Source organism: Suillus subaureus, assembly GCF_016647635.1.
Source record: "Suillus subaureus strain MN1 chromosome Unknown BJ212scaffold_429, whole genome shotgun sequence".
Lineage (NCBI taxonomy): Eukaryota > Fungi > Basidiomycota > Agaricomycetes > Boletales > Suillaceae > Suillus > Suillus subaureus.
In genome coordinates, this window is record NW_024538985.1 from 1 (window position 1) to 15,694 (window position 15,694).

At 49.5% G+C, this 15,694-nt stretch overlaps 6 protein-coding genes across 6 annotated transcripts; 3 read left to right on the top strand and 3 right to left on the bottom strand.

Annotated features, from left to right (window-relative positions):
- Window positions 1-2,009: 2,009 nt before the first annotated feature.
- Window positions 2,010-2,383, bottom strand: BJ212DRAFT_1414834 (uncharacterized protein). Its single transcript, XM_041337541.1, has 2 exons — window positions 2,092-2,383; window positions 2,010-2,035 (listed from the first exon to the last, which is right to left on the bottom strand). The coding sequence occupies exon 1, from the start codon at window positions 2,320-2,322 to the stop codon at window positions 2,140-2,142; it is 183 nt and encodes a 60-aa protein (XP_041185012.1). The 5' UTR covers window positions 2,323-2,383; the 3' UTR covers window positions 2,010-2,035; window positions 2,092-2,139.
- Window positions 2,384-3,734: 1,351 nt separating this feature from the next.
- BJ212DRAFT_1414840 (uncharacterized protein) lies at window positions 3,735-4,007 on the top strand. Its single transcript, XM_041337542.1, has one exon. The coding sequence runs from the start codon at window positions 3,796-3,798 to the stop codon at window positions 3,976-3,978; it is 183 nt and encodes a 60-aa protein (XP_041185013.1). The 5' UTR covers window positions 3,735-3,795; the 3' UTR covers window positions 3,979-4,007.
- Window positions 4,008-4,942: 935 nt separating this feature from the next.
- Window positions 4,943-8,275, bottom strand: BJ212DRAFT_1414843 (uncharacterized protein). The gene is given in 10 exon segments (XM_041337543.1): window positions 4,943-5,479; window positions 5,521-5,523; window positions 5,537-5,544; window positions 5,562-6,686; window positions 6,754-6,963; window positions 7,030-7,166; window positions 7,238-7,295; window positions 7,424-7,595; window positions 7,665-8,094; window positions 8,153-8,275. The coding sequence occupies 9 exon segments, from the start codon at window positions 7,848-7,850 to the stop codon at window positions 5,168-5,170; spliced, it is 2,211 nt and encodes a 736-aa protein (XP_041185014.1). The 5' UTR covers window positions 7,851-8,094; window positions 8,153-8,275; the 3' UTR covers window positions 4,943-5,167.
- Window positions 8,276-8,584: 309 nt separating this feature from the next.
- Window positions 8,585-9,430, top strand: BJ212DRAFT_1414850 (uncharacterized protein). The gene is made up of 3 exons (XM_041337544.1): window positions 8,585-8,749; window positions 8,813-8,840; window positions 8,915-9,430. The coding sequence occupies exons 1-3, from the start codon at window positions 8,741-8,743 to the stop codon at window positions 9,127-9,129; spliced, it is 252 nt and encodes an 83-aa protein (XP_041185015.1). The 5' UTR covers window positions 8,585-8,740; the 3' UTR covers window positions 9,130-9,430.
- Window positions 9,431-9,573: 143 nt separating this feature from the next.
- Window positions 9,574-11,070, top strand: BJ212DRAFT_1307078 (uncharacterized protein; the record flags this gene model as incomplete). The annotated part of the gene is made up of 1 exon (XM_041333839.1): window positions 9,574-11,070. The coding sequence occupies one exon, from the start codon at window positions 9,574-9,576 to the stop codon at window positions 11,068-11,070; it is 1,497 nt and encodes a 498-aa protein (XP_041185016.1).
- Window positions 11,071-11,407: 337 nt separating this feature from the next.
- On the bottom strand, window positions 11,408-15,340 carry BJ212DRAFT_1292554 (putative aminoadipate reductase; the record flags this gene model as incomplete). The annotated part of the gene is made up of 13 exons (XM_041332149.1): window positions 11,408-11,635; window positions 11,695-11,949; window positions 11,971-12,147; window positions 12,196-12,474; window positions 12,524-13,088; window positions 13,138-13,293; window positions 13,353-13,514; window positions 13,566-13,781; window positions 13,828-13,934; window positions 13,986-14,213; window positions 14,278-14,579; window positions 14,629-14,983; window positions 15,038-15,340. The coding sequence occupies 13 exons, from the start codon at window positions 15,338-15,340 to the stop codon at window positions 11,408-11,410; spliced, it is 3,333 nt and encodes a 1,110-aa protein (XP_041185017.1).
- Window positions 15,341-15,694: the final 354 nt, after the last annotated feature.

The following is a 15,694-nucleotide window of genomic DNA, read 5'->3' on the forward strand; positions in this document are numbered from 1 at the left end:
GAGCTGAATGACGACAAGGAGAAGGAGAAGCCGATCATATGTAAACGCCCATGGAATCATTTGCAAGAAGGGGATCTGTAGGGAGTACGCGAAGCAGGTTCGCGATGCGGAGAGGGCACAGAAGGATACAAGTTCGAATAACAAGAAGGCTAAGGGCAGAGGCAGAGGCAAGGGGTATGGCAGAGGCGGCGGAGAAGGAGGGGAGGCACCGATCGTGGAGGAGATCGTGGAGGAGCTCCTAACAATGCTTTCCGAGGTCGCGGCGCACCCGTGAAGTCGACCTGGCGAAGCGCTCCTAGGGCCATCGTATCCGCCGCCGCTATTGAGCGCCGGGAAAGCAACGAAGCGGAATCTGTCGCAGCTGAAACTCCGAATGCATGGGGCAACACGTCAAATGCCTCGTGGAATGTGGGCGAAGATGTGGCTGAGGAGGAGGCGGAGCCTACGGGCAATGACGCGCCTGAGCCGTCTGATGACGGTTGGGGCAAGTCTGTAGCTAGCTTTGATCCTTGGCAGGCTGAGCCCCCGCCCCAGTCCCAGCAAAGGCCGAAACTTCAGACCCAACAGAGATCCAGTCCCAGCAGAAGCCTCAGTCTCAGCGCAATCCAGTCTCAGTGGAAGCCTCAATCTCAGGCGCAATCCCAGTCCCAGTGGAAGCCTCAATCTCAGGCGCAACCCCAGTCTCAGTGGAGGTCCCAGCAGAAGCCCCAGCCTCAGCAGAAGTTCCAACCCCAGCAGAAAACCCAGCCGAACACCAACGCCAGTAACACCTGGACCAATCGGAGGGCTCCCACTTCCTGGGCAGATCAGGTGGACGCACATAGCGCTGCTGGATACCCTGAGGATGATGGGTATTCTACCGTTGGTAGCAAGCGTGGTGGGCGGGCCCAGGCGAAGGCCCCCAAGAGTTCTACCAGTGGGTGGGCACTGTCGACGAGCAACCCTGGTGAGCGTGTTGAGCGAATAGAATTGCAGGGTCGTGCCGCCTCTGTATCTTCTTTGTATTTTTACCCGAACCTCCATTCCTGTCATTCATTGGGCGATATGTACCATACCCTGATCGATTTTCATACCTATGTACTGCAGAATCACTTTTCGTCTTACCGACTATATCCAATCAACGCCTGCGATCATTGTCACATAATTGTATTGAATACATACTTTGTGATTGTTTTGTGAAATGCGTGTTGTTGTACTTTCGCAACCTTGCTTTATGGTGACGCCGGCGCTTATTCAATAACGAGTCTTGCAGCATGACATTCTTGCTAGAGAAGTTCAGGCAGTTGCAAAGGTTCAAAAACCATTTCAAGCAGTTCTCAATCTCCTAAGACTGAGAATTCTGCTAGAAAACGACGAACATCCTCATAAAAACGGTACTTACACTCAAGTTGCCACGGCAGGAATGTGAACAAAACTGTGGCCACATGACTGTTAGGATAGATTGATCAAAACTGACTACATAAAATACCATATCACCAATGGTCCAATCGCAGTGGTTCGGAACTCTGACGTATATTTGTAATCTGTTGGAACGCCCGAAAAATGAAAATGTACCGTCAATTATCGCGAAATGTTCAACTCGTTAGCAAAAAAATATGGCTATATGAATGATTTAAAAAATAAGAAATAAATTTCACACCAAGAATTATATGATGCATTTGAGATGCTTATAGCGACGCTTAAAACAGTGAAGAGTCTCAAGCTTGTTCAGGACTTGCCGCAGTTGTTTATGCGTGTGGATGATTCGCAGAATTATCGAGATAGTATGACCTTGCAAGCAAGGCGAAGTCCGAACCAAACAATGTATCAATGTATCACGTGATGTAAGTCTGAGCAAAGAGATTTGGTCGTTGTAAGCACCAGGCTTACAAAGTGAAAACTACTGGCGATATCTAGCGTGATTGAGGCTTGTAAGCATACTTCCACATAGTTTCCATCAACATCGCCCCAATGTTGACGACGTATGTGACCATCCAGACCGCAGTGACGATGCGGCAGATCATACTTTTAGAGGAAAAGCCAGTTATCAACATCGCTGGGGGTGAAATTCATGAGGGACAAGAGGGGGGCTTAAATGATGAAACAACTCACCAAATATGAAACAATGCAGGGACCAGGCAACGAAGGACATGGGGGCGACTATTGACAGCAGGTAGGACAGCACGAAGTAGCTGCCCGACTTAAGTTGCTGATCATATTTAGGTCAGTCGGCGCAATCGGCACGGCGAGAATGACCCCTACCTCCTGAGTCCAGTGCCGATCGGCATGTACCCAACGTATCATGCTCGAGCCAGATGTCAACAGCGCGATCATAGCGAGCATGAGCGATATAAATAGCAGACAGTGAGGAGCGGGTGATGTATAGTCAAAGTATGGCACAGGAGAGCCGGTAGTGACGAAAACACCACTTATAGCGAGGAGGACGCCTGCCTTTTTGAAAGTATGTCAGCGCCGGATTCAGCTCGCGCGGAGTGGGACAGCTTACTGTGGTGATAGTGCTGGCTAGGATAGAGCATAACCTAGTTCTAACGGTTTCGAATGCTTGCTCTGATTGAAGGGACTTCCAATGATCTTCGATATCTGGGCGTCCAAGCGCCAAAAACAGAGTACCCTCGTCGGGAGGGACGTGCGACGAAGGGCCTCGGGGAGGGGTTGTTCTTCAGCGAGTGCTCTCGAGTCAGCAGTCACATGTAACTTGAAAGGCAAGCGTAGTTCAGCGATACAGCAAGGATTCCCAAGTTTTGAAAGCGTACCTCAGTGGAATCGAGTGAAGCCATGGAGTCAAATGGGAGAGTGAAGATGGATTAATGCTCATACTGAGAACAGGGATATAATATCGTCTTTAACGCACCAGGGGGATTATCCTTACATCAGCGTGCAAAAAGCTTCACCGAGCACCGTGTTGTTAATTTTAGGGAAACCGGGAAAGCCGTTCGCACGCTGATCGCGCGAACCTTTGTTGAGCGCTAGCCTCAGACACACCTTGAACTTGACATCGTAAGAATTGAGCACGCCTATAGTAGTATCAAAGCCGTTCGCATGCTGATCGCACGAACCTTTGTTGAGCGCTAGCCTCGATCGTGTTGTTAGATACTACTATAGGCGTGCTCAATTCTTACGATGTCAAGTTCAAGGTGTGTCTGAGGCTAGCGCTCAACAAAGGTTCGCGCGATCAGCGTGCGAACGGCTTTCCCGGTTTCCCTAAAATTAACAACACGGTGCTCGGTGAAGCTTTTTGCACGCTGATGTAAGGATAATCCCCCTGGTGCGTTAAAGACGATATTATATCCCTGTTCTCAGTATGAGCATTAATCCATCTTCACTCTCCCATTTGACTCCATGGCTTCACTCGATTCCACTGAGGTACGCTTTCAAAACTTGGGAATCCTTGCTGTATCGCTGAACTACGCTTGCCTTTCAAGTTACATGTGACTGCTGACTCGAGAGCACTCGCTGAAGAACAACCCCTCCCCGAGGCCCTTCGTCGCACGTCCCTCCCGACGAGGGTACTCTGTTTTTTGGCGCTTGGACGCCCAGATATCGAAGATCATTGGAAGTCCCTTCAATCAGAGCAAGCATTCGAAACCGTTAGAACTAGGTTATGCTCTATCCTAGCCAGCACTATCACCACAGTAAGCTGTCCCACTCCGCGCGAGCTGAATCCGGCGCTGACATACTTTCAAAAAGGCAGGCGTCCTCCTCGCTATAAGTGGTGTTTTCGTCACTACCGGCTCTCCTGTGCCATACTTTGACTATACATCACCCGCTCCTCACTGTCTGCTATTTATATCGCTCATGCTCGCTATGATCGCGCTGTTGACATCTGGCTCGAGCATGATACGTTGGGTACATGCCGATCGGCACTGGACTCAGGAGGTAGGGGTCATTCTCGCCGTGCCGATTGCGCCGACTGACCTAAATATGATCAGCAACTTAAGTCGGGCAGCTACTTCGTGCTGTCCTACCTGCTGTCAATAGTCGCCCCCATGTCCTTCGTTGCCTGGTCCCTGCATTGTTTCATATTTGGTGAGTTGTTTCATCATTTAAGCCCCCTCTTGTCCCTCATGAATTTCACCCCCAGCGATGTTGATAACTGGCTTTTCCTCTAAAAGTATGATCTGCCGCATCGTCACTGCGGTCTGGATGGTCACATACGTCGTCAACATTGGGGCGATGTTGATGGAAACTATGTGGAAGTATGCTTACAAGCCTCAATCACGCTAGATATCGCCAGTAGTTTTCACTTTGTAAGCCTGGTGCTTACAACGACCAAATCTCTTTGCTCAGACTTACATCACGTGATACATTGATACATTGTTTGGTTCGGACTTCGCCTTGCTTGCAAGGTCATACTATCTCGATAATTCTGCGAATCATCCACACGCATAAACAACTGCGGCAAGTCCTGAACAAGCTTGAGACTCTTCACTGTTTTAAGCGTCGCTATAAGCATCTCAAATGCATCATATAATTCTTGGTGTGAAATTTATTTCTTATTTCTTAAATCATTCATATAGCCATATTTTTTTGCTAACGAGTTGAACATTTCGCGATAATTGACGGTACATTTTCATTTTTCGGGCGTTCCAACAGATTACAAATATACGTCAGAGTTCCGAACCACTGCGATTGGACCATTGGTGATATGGTATTTTATGTAGTCAGTTTTGATCAATCTATCCTAACAGTCATGTGGCCACAGTTTTGTTCACATTCCTGCCGTGGCAACTTGAGTGTAAGTACCGTTTTTATGAGGATGTTCGTCGTTTTCTAGCAGAATTCTCAGTCTTAGGAGATTGAGAACTGCTTGAAATGGTTTTTGAACCTTTGCAACTGCCTGAACTTCTCTAGCAAGAATGTCATGCTGCAAGACTCGTTATTGAATAAGCGCCGGCGTCACCATAAAGCAAGGTTGCGAAAGTACAACAACACGCATTTCACAAAACAATCACAAAGTATGTATTCAATACAATTATGTGACAATGATCGCAGGCGTTGATTGGATATAGTCGGTAAGACGAAACGTGATTCTGCAGTACATAGGTATGAAAATCGATCAGGGTATGGTACATATCGCCCAATGAATGACAGGAATGGAGGTTCGGGTAAAAATACAAAGAAAGATACAGAGGCGGCACGACCCTGCAATTCTATTCGCTCAACACGCTCACCAGGGTTGCTCGTCGACAGTGCCCCACCCACTGGTAGAACTCTTGGGGGCCTTCGCCTGGGCCCGCCCACCACGCTTGCTACCAACGGTAGAATACCCATCATCCTCAGGGTATCCAGCAGCGCTATGTGCGTCCACCTGATCTGCCCAGGAAGTGGGAGCCCTCCGATTGGTCCAGGTGTTACTGGCGTTGGTGTTCGGCTGGGTTTTCTGCTGGGGTTGGAACTTCTGCTGAGGCTGGGGCTTCTGCTGGGACCTCCACTGAGACTGGGGTTGCGCCTGAGATTGAGGCTTCCACTGGGACTGGGATTGCGCCTGAGATTGAGGCTTCCACTGAGACTGGGATTGCGCCTGAGACTGAGGCTTCTGCTGGGACTTGGATCTCTGTTGGTCTGAAGTTTCGGCCTTTGCTGGGACTGGGGCGGGGGCTCAGCCTGCCAAGGATCAAAGCTGGCTACAGACTTGCCCCAACCGTCATCAGACGGCTCAGGCGCGTCATTGCCCGTAGGCTCCGCCTCCTCCTCAGCCACATCTTCGCCCACACTCCACGAGGCATTTGACGTATTGCCCCATGCATTCGGAGTTTCAGCTGCGACAGATTCCGCTTCGTTGCTTTCCCGGCGCTCAATAGCGGCGGCGGATACGATGGCCCTAGGAGCGCTTCGCCAGGTCGACTTCACGGGTGCGCCGCGACCTCGGAAAGCATTGTTAGGAGCTCCTCCACGATCTCCTCCACGATCGGTGCCTCCCCCTCCTTCTCCGCCGCCTCTGCCATACCCCTTGCCTCTGCCTCTGCCCTTAGCCTTCTTGTTATTCGAACTTGTATCCTTCGATGCCCTCTCCGCATCGCGAACCTGCTTCGCGTACTCCCTGCAGATCCCCTTCTTGCAAATGATTCCATGGGCGTTGCATATGATCGGCTTCTCCTTCTCCTTGTCGTCATTCAGCTCTCTCCACTGCGCCTCAGCGTCCGCAGGAGTATCGTCCCAGGTAGCCCCATCGGCAATGGGATGATCCGACCAAACATGGGTACTCATGGGCTCATCCCATTTCCCGGGTGCAATCGAGTCCAGCTCAGCGAGATTGGGATCTATATCATCATGGACCGACAGCCCGTCTAGCGCTTGTTCCATGCTTTCCGAAATTTGGACTTGAACCTTGTATGGGTCGTCCTCAGGAGTGAGTACGATATCGGTGCTGGCATTAGAGGACCCTCCGTTAGAGCTCCAGCTAGCGACACTTGTGTTGTCGCGATCGAGGCTAGGCGCCGTCTCGATGCGAGGAGCGCCCCATGCGTTTGGTACTGCCGGAATTCCGGGAGGATGAGCAGGGTAGGACGTTCCAGCATCCCAAGCTTTTGGACCACTCAGACCGGGAGGGACGGTGGGAGATTGATTCGATAATGTTCTAGGTAAAGGAGAGGGGCCTCCGCTGGGGGGAGTGTTCATTCCAGAACCAGTGGGGGAGTCTGACCACCCGTTTGATCCAAGTCCTGAGGGCGTAGAAAGGCCGACCCCTTATCGTGAAACAAAGGAAGCGCTTAGCGTTGATGGTACTTCAGAAGGAAAAAGTGGACGACATACAAACATCAGATGCTTTCACTGCGATGGGTCCGCCGCCAACTGCGGGCTGCTTCTTGAGCCCAGGGATGGCCGGAGAGGAAGTAGCGATAGCAGCCTTCCATGCATTCCCAACTGGTGCTGTAAGTTTGGGGGCGCCTTTGCCCCACGCCCCTGCCCTCGCGATGGGAGCAGGTAGCTGTCTGTCGGTGGTCCATTGTTGGGAACCGACGACTGTAGCAAGGATATTGATAAATTAGACCAGAAATAGGGCAGGAGGCAAAAGAATCCCACGCTTACTTGGTGCAGGGGCAATCAGGGTCTCAGGGGGAGGGGGTTTTACAGCGCCCGGAAGGGGCCTGCACATGGGATGATTAGTCTGATCCTCAATCGGCACTTCACAAAAATGGGTTTCAGGATAAGGGAAAGTGATAAGACTGGAAGAATGAGACGGTACGTCAGGTTATGCAACTTACGCAGTTATGAGTTATGAAGAATGAGGACTTACTGATTGTTCGGCGACCACGTTGTAAACCAAGCGTCTTCGACATATATACGCTTCCAGCCTACAAGAGAAATCCGATATGGTATTAGCCACCTGATCATGATCCGTTCATAGAAGGTAATCAAGACTCAAAACCGATCAAGCTTATCGTCTAGGCGGCTGAATTTAAATGGATTAAACTGGACTCACCATTCTTCTGCACTTGTCTTCCAGTGCTATAAGTGCAATAAAAAACCTTCGTGACTTGATCCTGCTCTTGTTTGGATGGCTTCTTCAAGAACTCCCTCCAGCGATGCTCGCCGAGTAAGCGATCAAGCTGGGGGCACTCGCGAGCTATTTCGATGATAACCATGTCGCGTGCCTGATTGATGCGCCACAATGGGGAAGGTTAACCATATATACTGCACAGAGGACCCATACCACTACTTACACTGGGCTTATGGAAAAACGCGTAGAAGTATTTAGCGTCGATGCAGCACGCCACCCAACGCGCAAAATCTTGTCTATCCTTGGGCAACTCCATGTTGCAATGCCCGTCGAGGACGTACGGGTGAACGACAGTGAGATATCGAGGTTCATCGTCTCCAGGAGGAGGAGTAGGAATACGCTTTGGCATGGTGGAAAGATAGAGAAATGGTACGAAGGAAAATGGAGGAGATCGAGTTATTTAAACAAAAAAGGATGGGCATGCGGCTGACGTGCTGAATCTGCGTGGTAGTGGCGACTCTTAAGGATCCCCCTGAAGGAGTTCACCTGAATGCTTCCGTGTTGCTATGCCGTTTCACCAGTCCTGTATAAAGACAGATAAAAAGTTGGGGTTGTGGCACCCGACCCTGACGATAATAACAAAGATCGCGTTCCTATGTTCACATTAATTGTCAGATCTAGTTGATCCCTGCATATAATGAATATTCGAACCAAGGAAAGATTCTTGAAAGCTTCAGCTCAACAAAACTTCTTCAAGGTCGGCCGGCGTGAAGATATACAAAGAGTGCTTTATGAGATTGTAGACAGGAGTGGGTCCTTGAAGGTCCTTGAATATTCGATTGCTCATATCGACACATACCGTGAGAAAAAAGCACCGCTTTCGAATGACGTCATCATCGAATCCTCGAGGACGGTTGTTGCAATCGATGAGCTCGAATCCTGACCAGTGGACCACGTAGAGCACCACTTTTATCGTCTACGTCAAAGCTCTCAATCTCGCTTAGAGCAGGCGAGCGCAACTTGACCAGATTAATTGATGTTGTCGCGAAAGTCGAGATCGATCCAGACATTAATTGTATACGTACAAATACCCTAATTTAAGGCTAGTGCGGGTGACCGCAGCGGGTCTCGTGATGAAGCAGAGACGAATTTTGGGTTCAAAGATGACGGCAATAAGGTGGCTGTGACTAAACGTCACGTTTTAATTGCAAACGCCACCGAGCGGTTTTGAACATACACAGGTGACAGCGGCCAATAAGCCGCCACTGGCAGTGATATTGTTTCCCTCTTGCATTTGAGATGAAACAGGTGAAACCCACTGTTCTCAGTCTATCGAACCGAAACTCACCAACCTGAATGGCCTATTACCAGGAACCCGGGCAATCTTGCCAAGCCGAAGGTGTGTTTTACTATTTCGCGTTCTGCTCCTGCAGGATTTTAGGTCAAGTGCGTTTCAATTAATACATAATAAAGCTTGTGCACTTCAAACATGCCTTTCTGCACATACCTACTCTCCGGAGAGATGCGATGCACATCTTAAACAGCTCTATCAATGTTGCTCCAAGCTGTATCAGGACCGCGCAGAGAATAATGGCACAGAACATGTCAAAGGTTCCAACCAAGAAAGTATATCGACAGCGTGTCCAATGCCGGGGGTAGTTGAGCGTTGGCTCAAGAACCACCCATGATGATCGGCGATAACGTTCCTGCAAATTGAATACGCGCCCAGACATCCACTTCACACCAATAGGGCTCAAGTTGCCCATCGTTCGGATGTGCCTGTCCGCAGATGCAAGTGCTTTTGGACGGTCGATCCTTGGTTATGTTAGAAGCGTGTGAGGTCGACATATCAGGTGCTTCCTACTAGATGTTGGCTATGGTGGTTTTTATTGCACAGCTATACTGTTATTAGGCGCTCAAAGGCACGCATTACACTAAATCTACCACCATGGACTGAGGCTGTGCCACAGCTCGTCTCTTGCAGTTAGCGCCCACGAAGCCCGTCATATAAGCGTGTACCGGTGTAATTTCACCGTCTGCGGGTTTAGCGTTTAATAAAGGCTCTGCCTGCTGGTATCCATCGCATTGACTGAATTGCCTTTGCTAACAAAACACTCAGTCCAGACTCCATTATGACATCTTCCACCGATTCAGATGCAAACTCCACATTATCCACTGAAACTATTGCAGGAATCGTCATTGGAGTTGTAGGAGGCACAGCAGTGGTAGCAACTGTATGCTTTTATTTGCGGCGTTGGAGGAGAAGTGGAGGAAAGTTCACGAAACTTCGTAAGGGAGGGAGAGCAGTAGATCCTGAGGAAGAATTTGTGTCGGGGGGATCAAACTTTAGTGTCCATGGACGGTACGGTCACGGGCAACAACCATCTGTATCTCTTGAGCCTCTCCTTCTACCTTCCTCTCCGCAGACATTGCAAGATATCCCGGCAGTCTCACCCCCGCAAATATCACTAGACTGGTCCTACCTCCCTCCCGTCCTACCCAACACAACAACAGACTACAGCCATCTCAGCCTCTATGACACTGACGACCCATTCGCCCGCATCCAGAGGGCAATACTCCCCACATCCGCTCCACATCACACGCCGGTGTCTTCGCGCAGGGTGTCGCATGAAGTACCGCTTGAACAGTACTCCAGACACACAGCCAATAATCTTGGGCCAAATGCCCCGCTTTTCATCAATCGTAGTCTGACCCGTCACTTGGGTCCGGACTTTTTCTCAGGTCGGGCAAGCACTTCCCCGTTTTCGTCGGCAGATCCTCCCCAATTCATATCTTCTCGAACTGGAAGTGATGCTGTTCATTTGCTCGGAGACGCACCTCCACCTCCACCCAAGCCGCGGATATCAGTTCTCAGTCCACTGGTTGAGCATGCCGCACCGAAAGACTCGCAAGAGGTATCTCAACCCCAGACCGCAGGCGGTGAAGCTGACGCTAACAGCCCCGAATCCATCTATTCACAAGAATCCGCACCACACTCCTCCCATCCTCCAGAACCCCAACTACCATCCCAATCATCAAGGAGGGGCAGATCATCCCAAAGATATTCAAGAACACTGAAAATATCAGAACTAAGCCCCGTCAGGGAAGGCTCAACATCAAAAAGTGACCCTCCCTCCCACAACACCTCAACAAGCTCAGAAATACAAAAAAAGCCATCCCGCACCTTCTCAGAACTCGAAAGATCATCTTCCCTCTCAGTCACACACTCTCACAACGCATCCCCAAGAGCCCCCGAATACGCTTCGTTACCCCTCCTTTCCTCCAATAACGCATTCGGGAAAAGCGGTTCCAGCGCATCGACATTATCTCCCTCGAGCAGCCGAGCAACGAGGTATCCTTCATTGACACCTTCTAGTTTGACACCGTCTTCGTCTGGCTCAAATCCTCATTCTGATTCAGCCACTGAGTGGCATCGTCCACCAGCGGGCCTTAATGCGCTTAAAGATATCGAGATATTAGATCTCCCAAATCCACATGCCCCAACTCTGGAGGTCCCTCGAGTGTCCGCGCTACTTTCCTGCCAATCGAAAACCAGGCAAGAAGCCCGAGAAAGCGCCACTCAGAGCTCGGCTGTGTGCACATTCGCCGTGTTCCATCCCAGAAATTGAGCGAAGACCGGTTGTACAAGGTGGTATTGCGAATATCGATGTAACACTATGATTATAACTGTACTGATGGTGGGTGGACGGATGGATGAATATATTATTATATTATGAAGGACCTCTAGTAAACTATTCATACATGTGTGCTTGCATGGATACAGTTGATGATTGCATGGATACACTTAGCGATTGGACAGATAACAACGGACTTTATGCGGGGTCGGTAGACTTGTAACAAATGTGTGGTATTCCAAAACGTCATCGAGAACACTCATACAGTTTCTATTACACGACAGTGAGTACAGCAAACAGATAATGCGCACTACTAACCTTCCTTTGCGTGTTATTGAAAAAATCCCTTATTTTTCCAGTCCTTCACCCACGCCCGCGCATGGCTTGGTCCAAGCCACTCAGACTCCCGTGTAGAGAGAAAACGCATCGTACCGCTCAGTGAACAAGCCCTGTCCGTCGCAAACTGCTGGCCGTTACCCGCCTCCGCATCACCAGAAAGAGTTTCAGCATTCTGGGACTGCAAGAACCCTCGGAGGAAAGGAAGGATTTTGAGCGCCGGCTACATAAGACGGCAAAATCAGTCCATAACCTTCATTCACCAATAAAGGTTCGACTTACGACCTCTTTAAAATCACGTTCTTTTGCGCCGTGGGCACGTCGTTCCAGTTTTTGCATCCACCCTGAATAGGGCTCCAGTGGCAGCGGATGTTTTGTTTGGCCAGAAGCTACAAGTGCATCTCTCACGCTCTCAAAGATGGTCCGCCATGAAACAGGCCTTGGATGGGTGACGTTGACAAGTGGGACATGCGTCTCAGACAAGGCAACGTCAAGAGCTGCTGCTGCAACGCGGTCCGCGGGTGTCCATGACACGACCTAAATTCAAGGTTTGTAAACCAAACTAGCGTCGCGCGAAAAAAGATTCACCCCTGGAAGGTCAAGAAGCGAACCGAGCGCCAAGCTTGACTTGACAAGGATGGGAACCCAATCAGTCGTCGCCCAAGCCCCAGTAGGCCCACCAGCTATCTGTCCTACTCGGAGAGATGTAGCCTGCAGATTAGATCGGGCGATGATCTAGGAAGTGCTGAGTCACTGGTTTTTACTCAGATAAGGTGAACCTACTTGTTCGGCAACGTGCTTCGATTCTCCGTACCCAGAACCTATTGCCATAGAAGGATCACTGAGAAGTTCCTCTGGGACGGGACCCTGACTTGGATCCCAACCCAATGCGGATGCGATAGACGAAACGAATATGAACCGCAAAGAAGCGGCATGCGGAGAAGCGAGCGCGAGATCGAGAAGCATCCGCGTGCTCCGGATATGAGGTTCAAACGAGGATAGGGCCAAATTGAAGTCGACGCGCCAGGCATTGTGGATGATCATGGTCACGGAATATTTGAGCTTGAGGAGTCATGTCAGCGACAAGCTGAGGAAGGGAAAGAGAACAAACCCGTTCGTAAGTAGGAGCTGTCAAACCCAATCTGTCCTGAGAGATGTCACCTTCAAGATAAAAAATCTTTCTTGATGAGGTTAGGAGTCGTGTATTTAACCCTCTTTCCTCGAATGCTTTGAGCTGACGCATACTGCTGTATGTTCCTGAAGCTGCTGAAAAGCGATTGAGAACATAGACTGTCGAGACCTCCGGTCGTCCGAGAAGATTGGCAAGTATATAGGATCCCAGTGTCCCCGTCGATCCAGTAAGGAGCACAACACGCCCGCCATCAAGCCTGGCTCGCTTTGCAGGTCTCTCCATCGAGTCAGGGTCAAGCTTCAGAAATCCGGCTGAGTATTTTTCGATCATAGCCCCGACTGCATGGACGTGCGAGTCTTGTACAGACTCCGAAGTCCCATCCGCGCATGCAACAAGGGCAGCAACCTTCCGTGCCAGTAAATGAATAGTGGGGTTCTCAAAGATGATGTTTTGGGTGATGAGGCAGGAAATGCTCTGAATTCCTAGTTCAGATGATCTCCTTAGGGCGCAGATGAGCCGATTCCTAAGGTACGTAGCACTCAAGCTGGGGAGCAATTCAGTGACAACGTCCACCAATTAAACAAAGCTCACACCTGTCAAAGCCCTGCGCGAATAAATCTACAGATGGTTTTATATCCGTCCTAACATTCGTGGCTTGTGATAATAGCCAGGAGGTTAACTCGTTCTCCGTCCATTGCAATGGTATGGTGCTGTCGCCAACTTCATGGCTAAGTCCGACGACGTCATAACTGATTATACAAGACGCTTCAGCAAGTGCCAGGCCAATTAATGATATGCGAACACCAACAGTGCATTAATGTCTCGCTCGTATACTTGGAGCGCTGCCTTTCTTTCGATAGTGCCCTTCATAGTCCGGGATACAGGCTTGTCGCGACGAGCGACAAGAATCATTTCCTTGAAGATACGACTGTAAGTCGGCACAGATGCATTGGCGTCTTCTACATATGGCCTAAAAATCTGTCAATTCAAGATCTTGACTCACAAAGAGAAATACGCCCACCATACTCGGTTTCGAAACTGGGCAACTTGTTCCTCATTATCCACATCAATGAAATGATCCACGGTAGGTTCGATCAAAACTCCAACTTGGTTTCGCTCACGTCCGAACATAACGGCACCATTTACGTACGGACAACAACTGATGATTGTCTCCATCTGCGATGGGACAGCCTTTTCCCCAGAGGATAGAACGATGACATCGTCCGCTCGACTAACGCTAAGGTTGTTTTAGGTCTGCAATGAAGTCAGCAAAAAAAGCGTACATTTTCCATAATTGCTTCTGGGTTGGGTGTCTGACAAAAAGGTCGTTAGTGGCATAGCCCTGCACATCGGGAAGGTTTTCAATGCTTGGCTGGAGTTTGTCTGATCGCTGTAAAGACGCTGATCTAACGCATAGTTTTGAATGTACCTCGATACATACCAATACTTGGCATTCATATAAATCAAGATCATGAGGAGCCCAGCGAATATTGACCGTATCGGAGAACTCGACCCACTGCCAATATGGGTTGCCATTGACAACTGAGTCCCGAGGAGGAAGAATGGAGACTGGACCACACTCTGTCGCACCGTAAAGCTGTGCAATCGGTATTCCAGCGGCGGTAAGAAAGTCTCCTTTCTTCTCTGAGAGAGGGCCACCTCCATATACCTGAGAAGTCACGTGGTCAAATGCGTGGGACTCATGATCAAAGGAACACTAAGGTATAACGTACAACGTATCCGACCTTTCGCAGCGTCTTTAGTGCTTCTTCCGAATCGGCCCACTGTTCGAGGTGATATGGAACGCAAAGAACAATATTGGTCCCGGTCTGGCTGATGCATTGAATTATATTGTCTGATGTCGGAATGGTAGGAAGAGTCCGCCGATCTCCCACGGACGTAGGGGCGTATAATGTTGCTGTAACACCGATAAGCATTGCATACAGCTGTGCGGCCACACCAAAGATGTGAAACGGGGGAAGGGCCATTACGCCAAGACGGACTGATGGATAGTTCCGGTATTGCCATAACAGAGCTGCACCACATTAGTTTTCTATCAAAGACGAAAACGAAAACAGCCGCACGGGCGTTCATCCAGCTAAGTTGGCCCCTGTGATTTTGAGCGATAGGTTTAGGGAAGCCGGTACTTCCGGATGAATGCATGTATAAGATTGTTTCGGTTATGCGTGCTATTGTTGAGCGCTTAGGGTATGGCACAAAGGGGTGGACAATAGATTCGTTGCCCAAATGAGGGTAAACTTCTGAAATGGGTGGTATCTCGATAATTGTCAGACTGGTGCCACTATTGCCCATAAGGCGCTGGACATCATCAAGGAGAGCGGCGTGGTTCGGAGTGATGGACGCTACGCGACGGCAACGTGTCCGGAGAAGTAAATCCACTATGACCTGCGGTGGGTTGCGAGGAGACATAGGAAACGGCTGCGCAAGACAAGATGAAACAGTGGTAAAGTAAAAAGCAGCATGGGTACTCACCACGATCCCTGCAATCATCAGGCCGGCTATTAAAGTTGTATACAGGAGGGTGTCTGTGTGAACAACTATTGCGATTACCTCGCCTTCAATTCCAGTGCGACTGGGTCGGAGTGCATGGGCTATTCGATGAGTAGCTCTGGCGAACTCGCGGTAGGAAATGGAAGTCAATGCGCCTGTTTGTGTGTCTGGAAAGATGTAAATTGGTAGAGATGCATTCCTACGCATGTGAAAGTCAATGATATCTGGAAAGAGGAGTGAGCCATCGAGAGGAGGACACTCTGGCTTGGCAGATATAGTGGCCATGACTCTGCCACAGACAGGAGGATGTTAGGGGGGTATTCGAAGTATATATAACTCGGGAGACTTATAAAAAAATAAGTTGGCCAGGGTATCTGATCGAATGATGGAATAGAGTGTGACTCTATCACAGTTCGACCATTTGCATGGTGTAGGCACGTAATGACCCACAACGTGTTAAGAGCAACTTGAATGTCTTCAAAATCCCGACTCGGACCGCACAATCAAGTCACCAATAGGACTAGCTGCACCACGACAAGAAAGCGTGCAGCCTGAACTGTTTATAGAAAGAAGTAACTCGTCCGTTTCGGATATGAAAATAAATAAATAAATACACTCCGCGTACTCACCATCGTGTCA

Coding starts and splice junctions, on each gene's coding strand:
- BJ212DRAFT_1414834 (XM_041337541.1), bottom strand. CDS start 2,322: ATGCTCGCTATGATCGCGCTGTTGACATCTGGCTCGAGCATGATACGT.
- BJ212DRAFT_1414840 (XM_041337542.1), top strand. CDS start 3,796: ATGCTCGCTATGATCGCGCTGTTGACATCTGGCTCGAGCATGATACGT.
- BJ212DRAFT_1414843 (XM_041337543.1), bottom strand. CDS start 7,850: ATGCCAAAGCGTATTCCTACTCCTCCTCCTGGAGACGATGAACCTCGA. Junction 7,296..7,423: donor AAGACAAGTGCAGAAGAATG/GTGAGTCCAGTT, acceptor TTTCTCTTGTAG/GCTGGAAGCGTATATATGTC. Junction 7,167..7,237: donor ACGTGGTCGCCGAACAATCA/GTAAGTCCTCAT, acceptor TCATTCTTCCAG/TCTTATCACTTTCCCTTATC.
- BJ212DRAFT_1414850 (XM_041337544.1), top strand. Junction 8,841..8,914: donor GCAATCTTGCCAAGCCGAAG/GTGTGTTTTACT, acceptor TACATAATAAAG/CTTGTGCACTTCAAACATGC.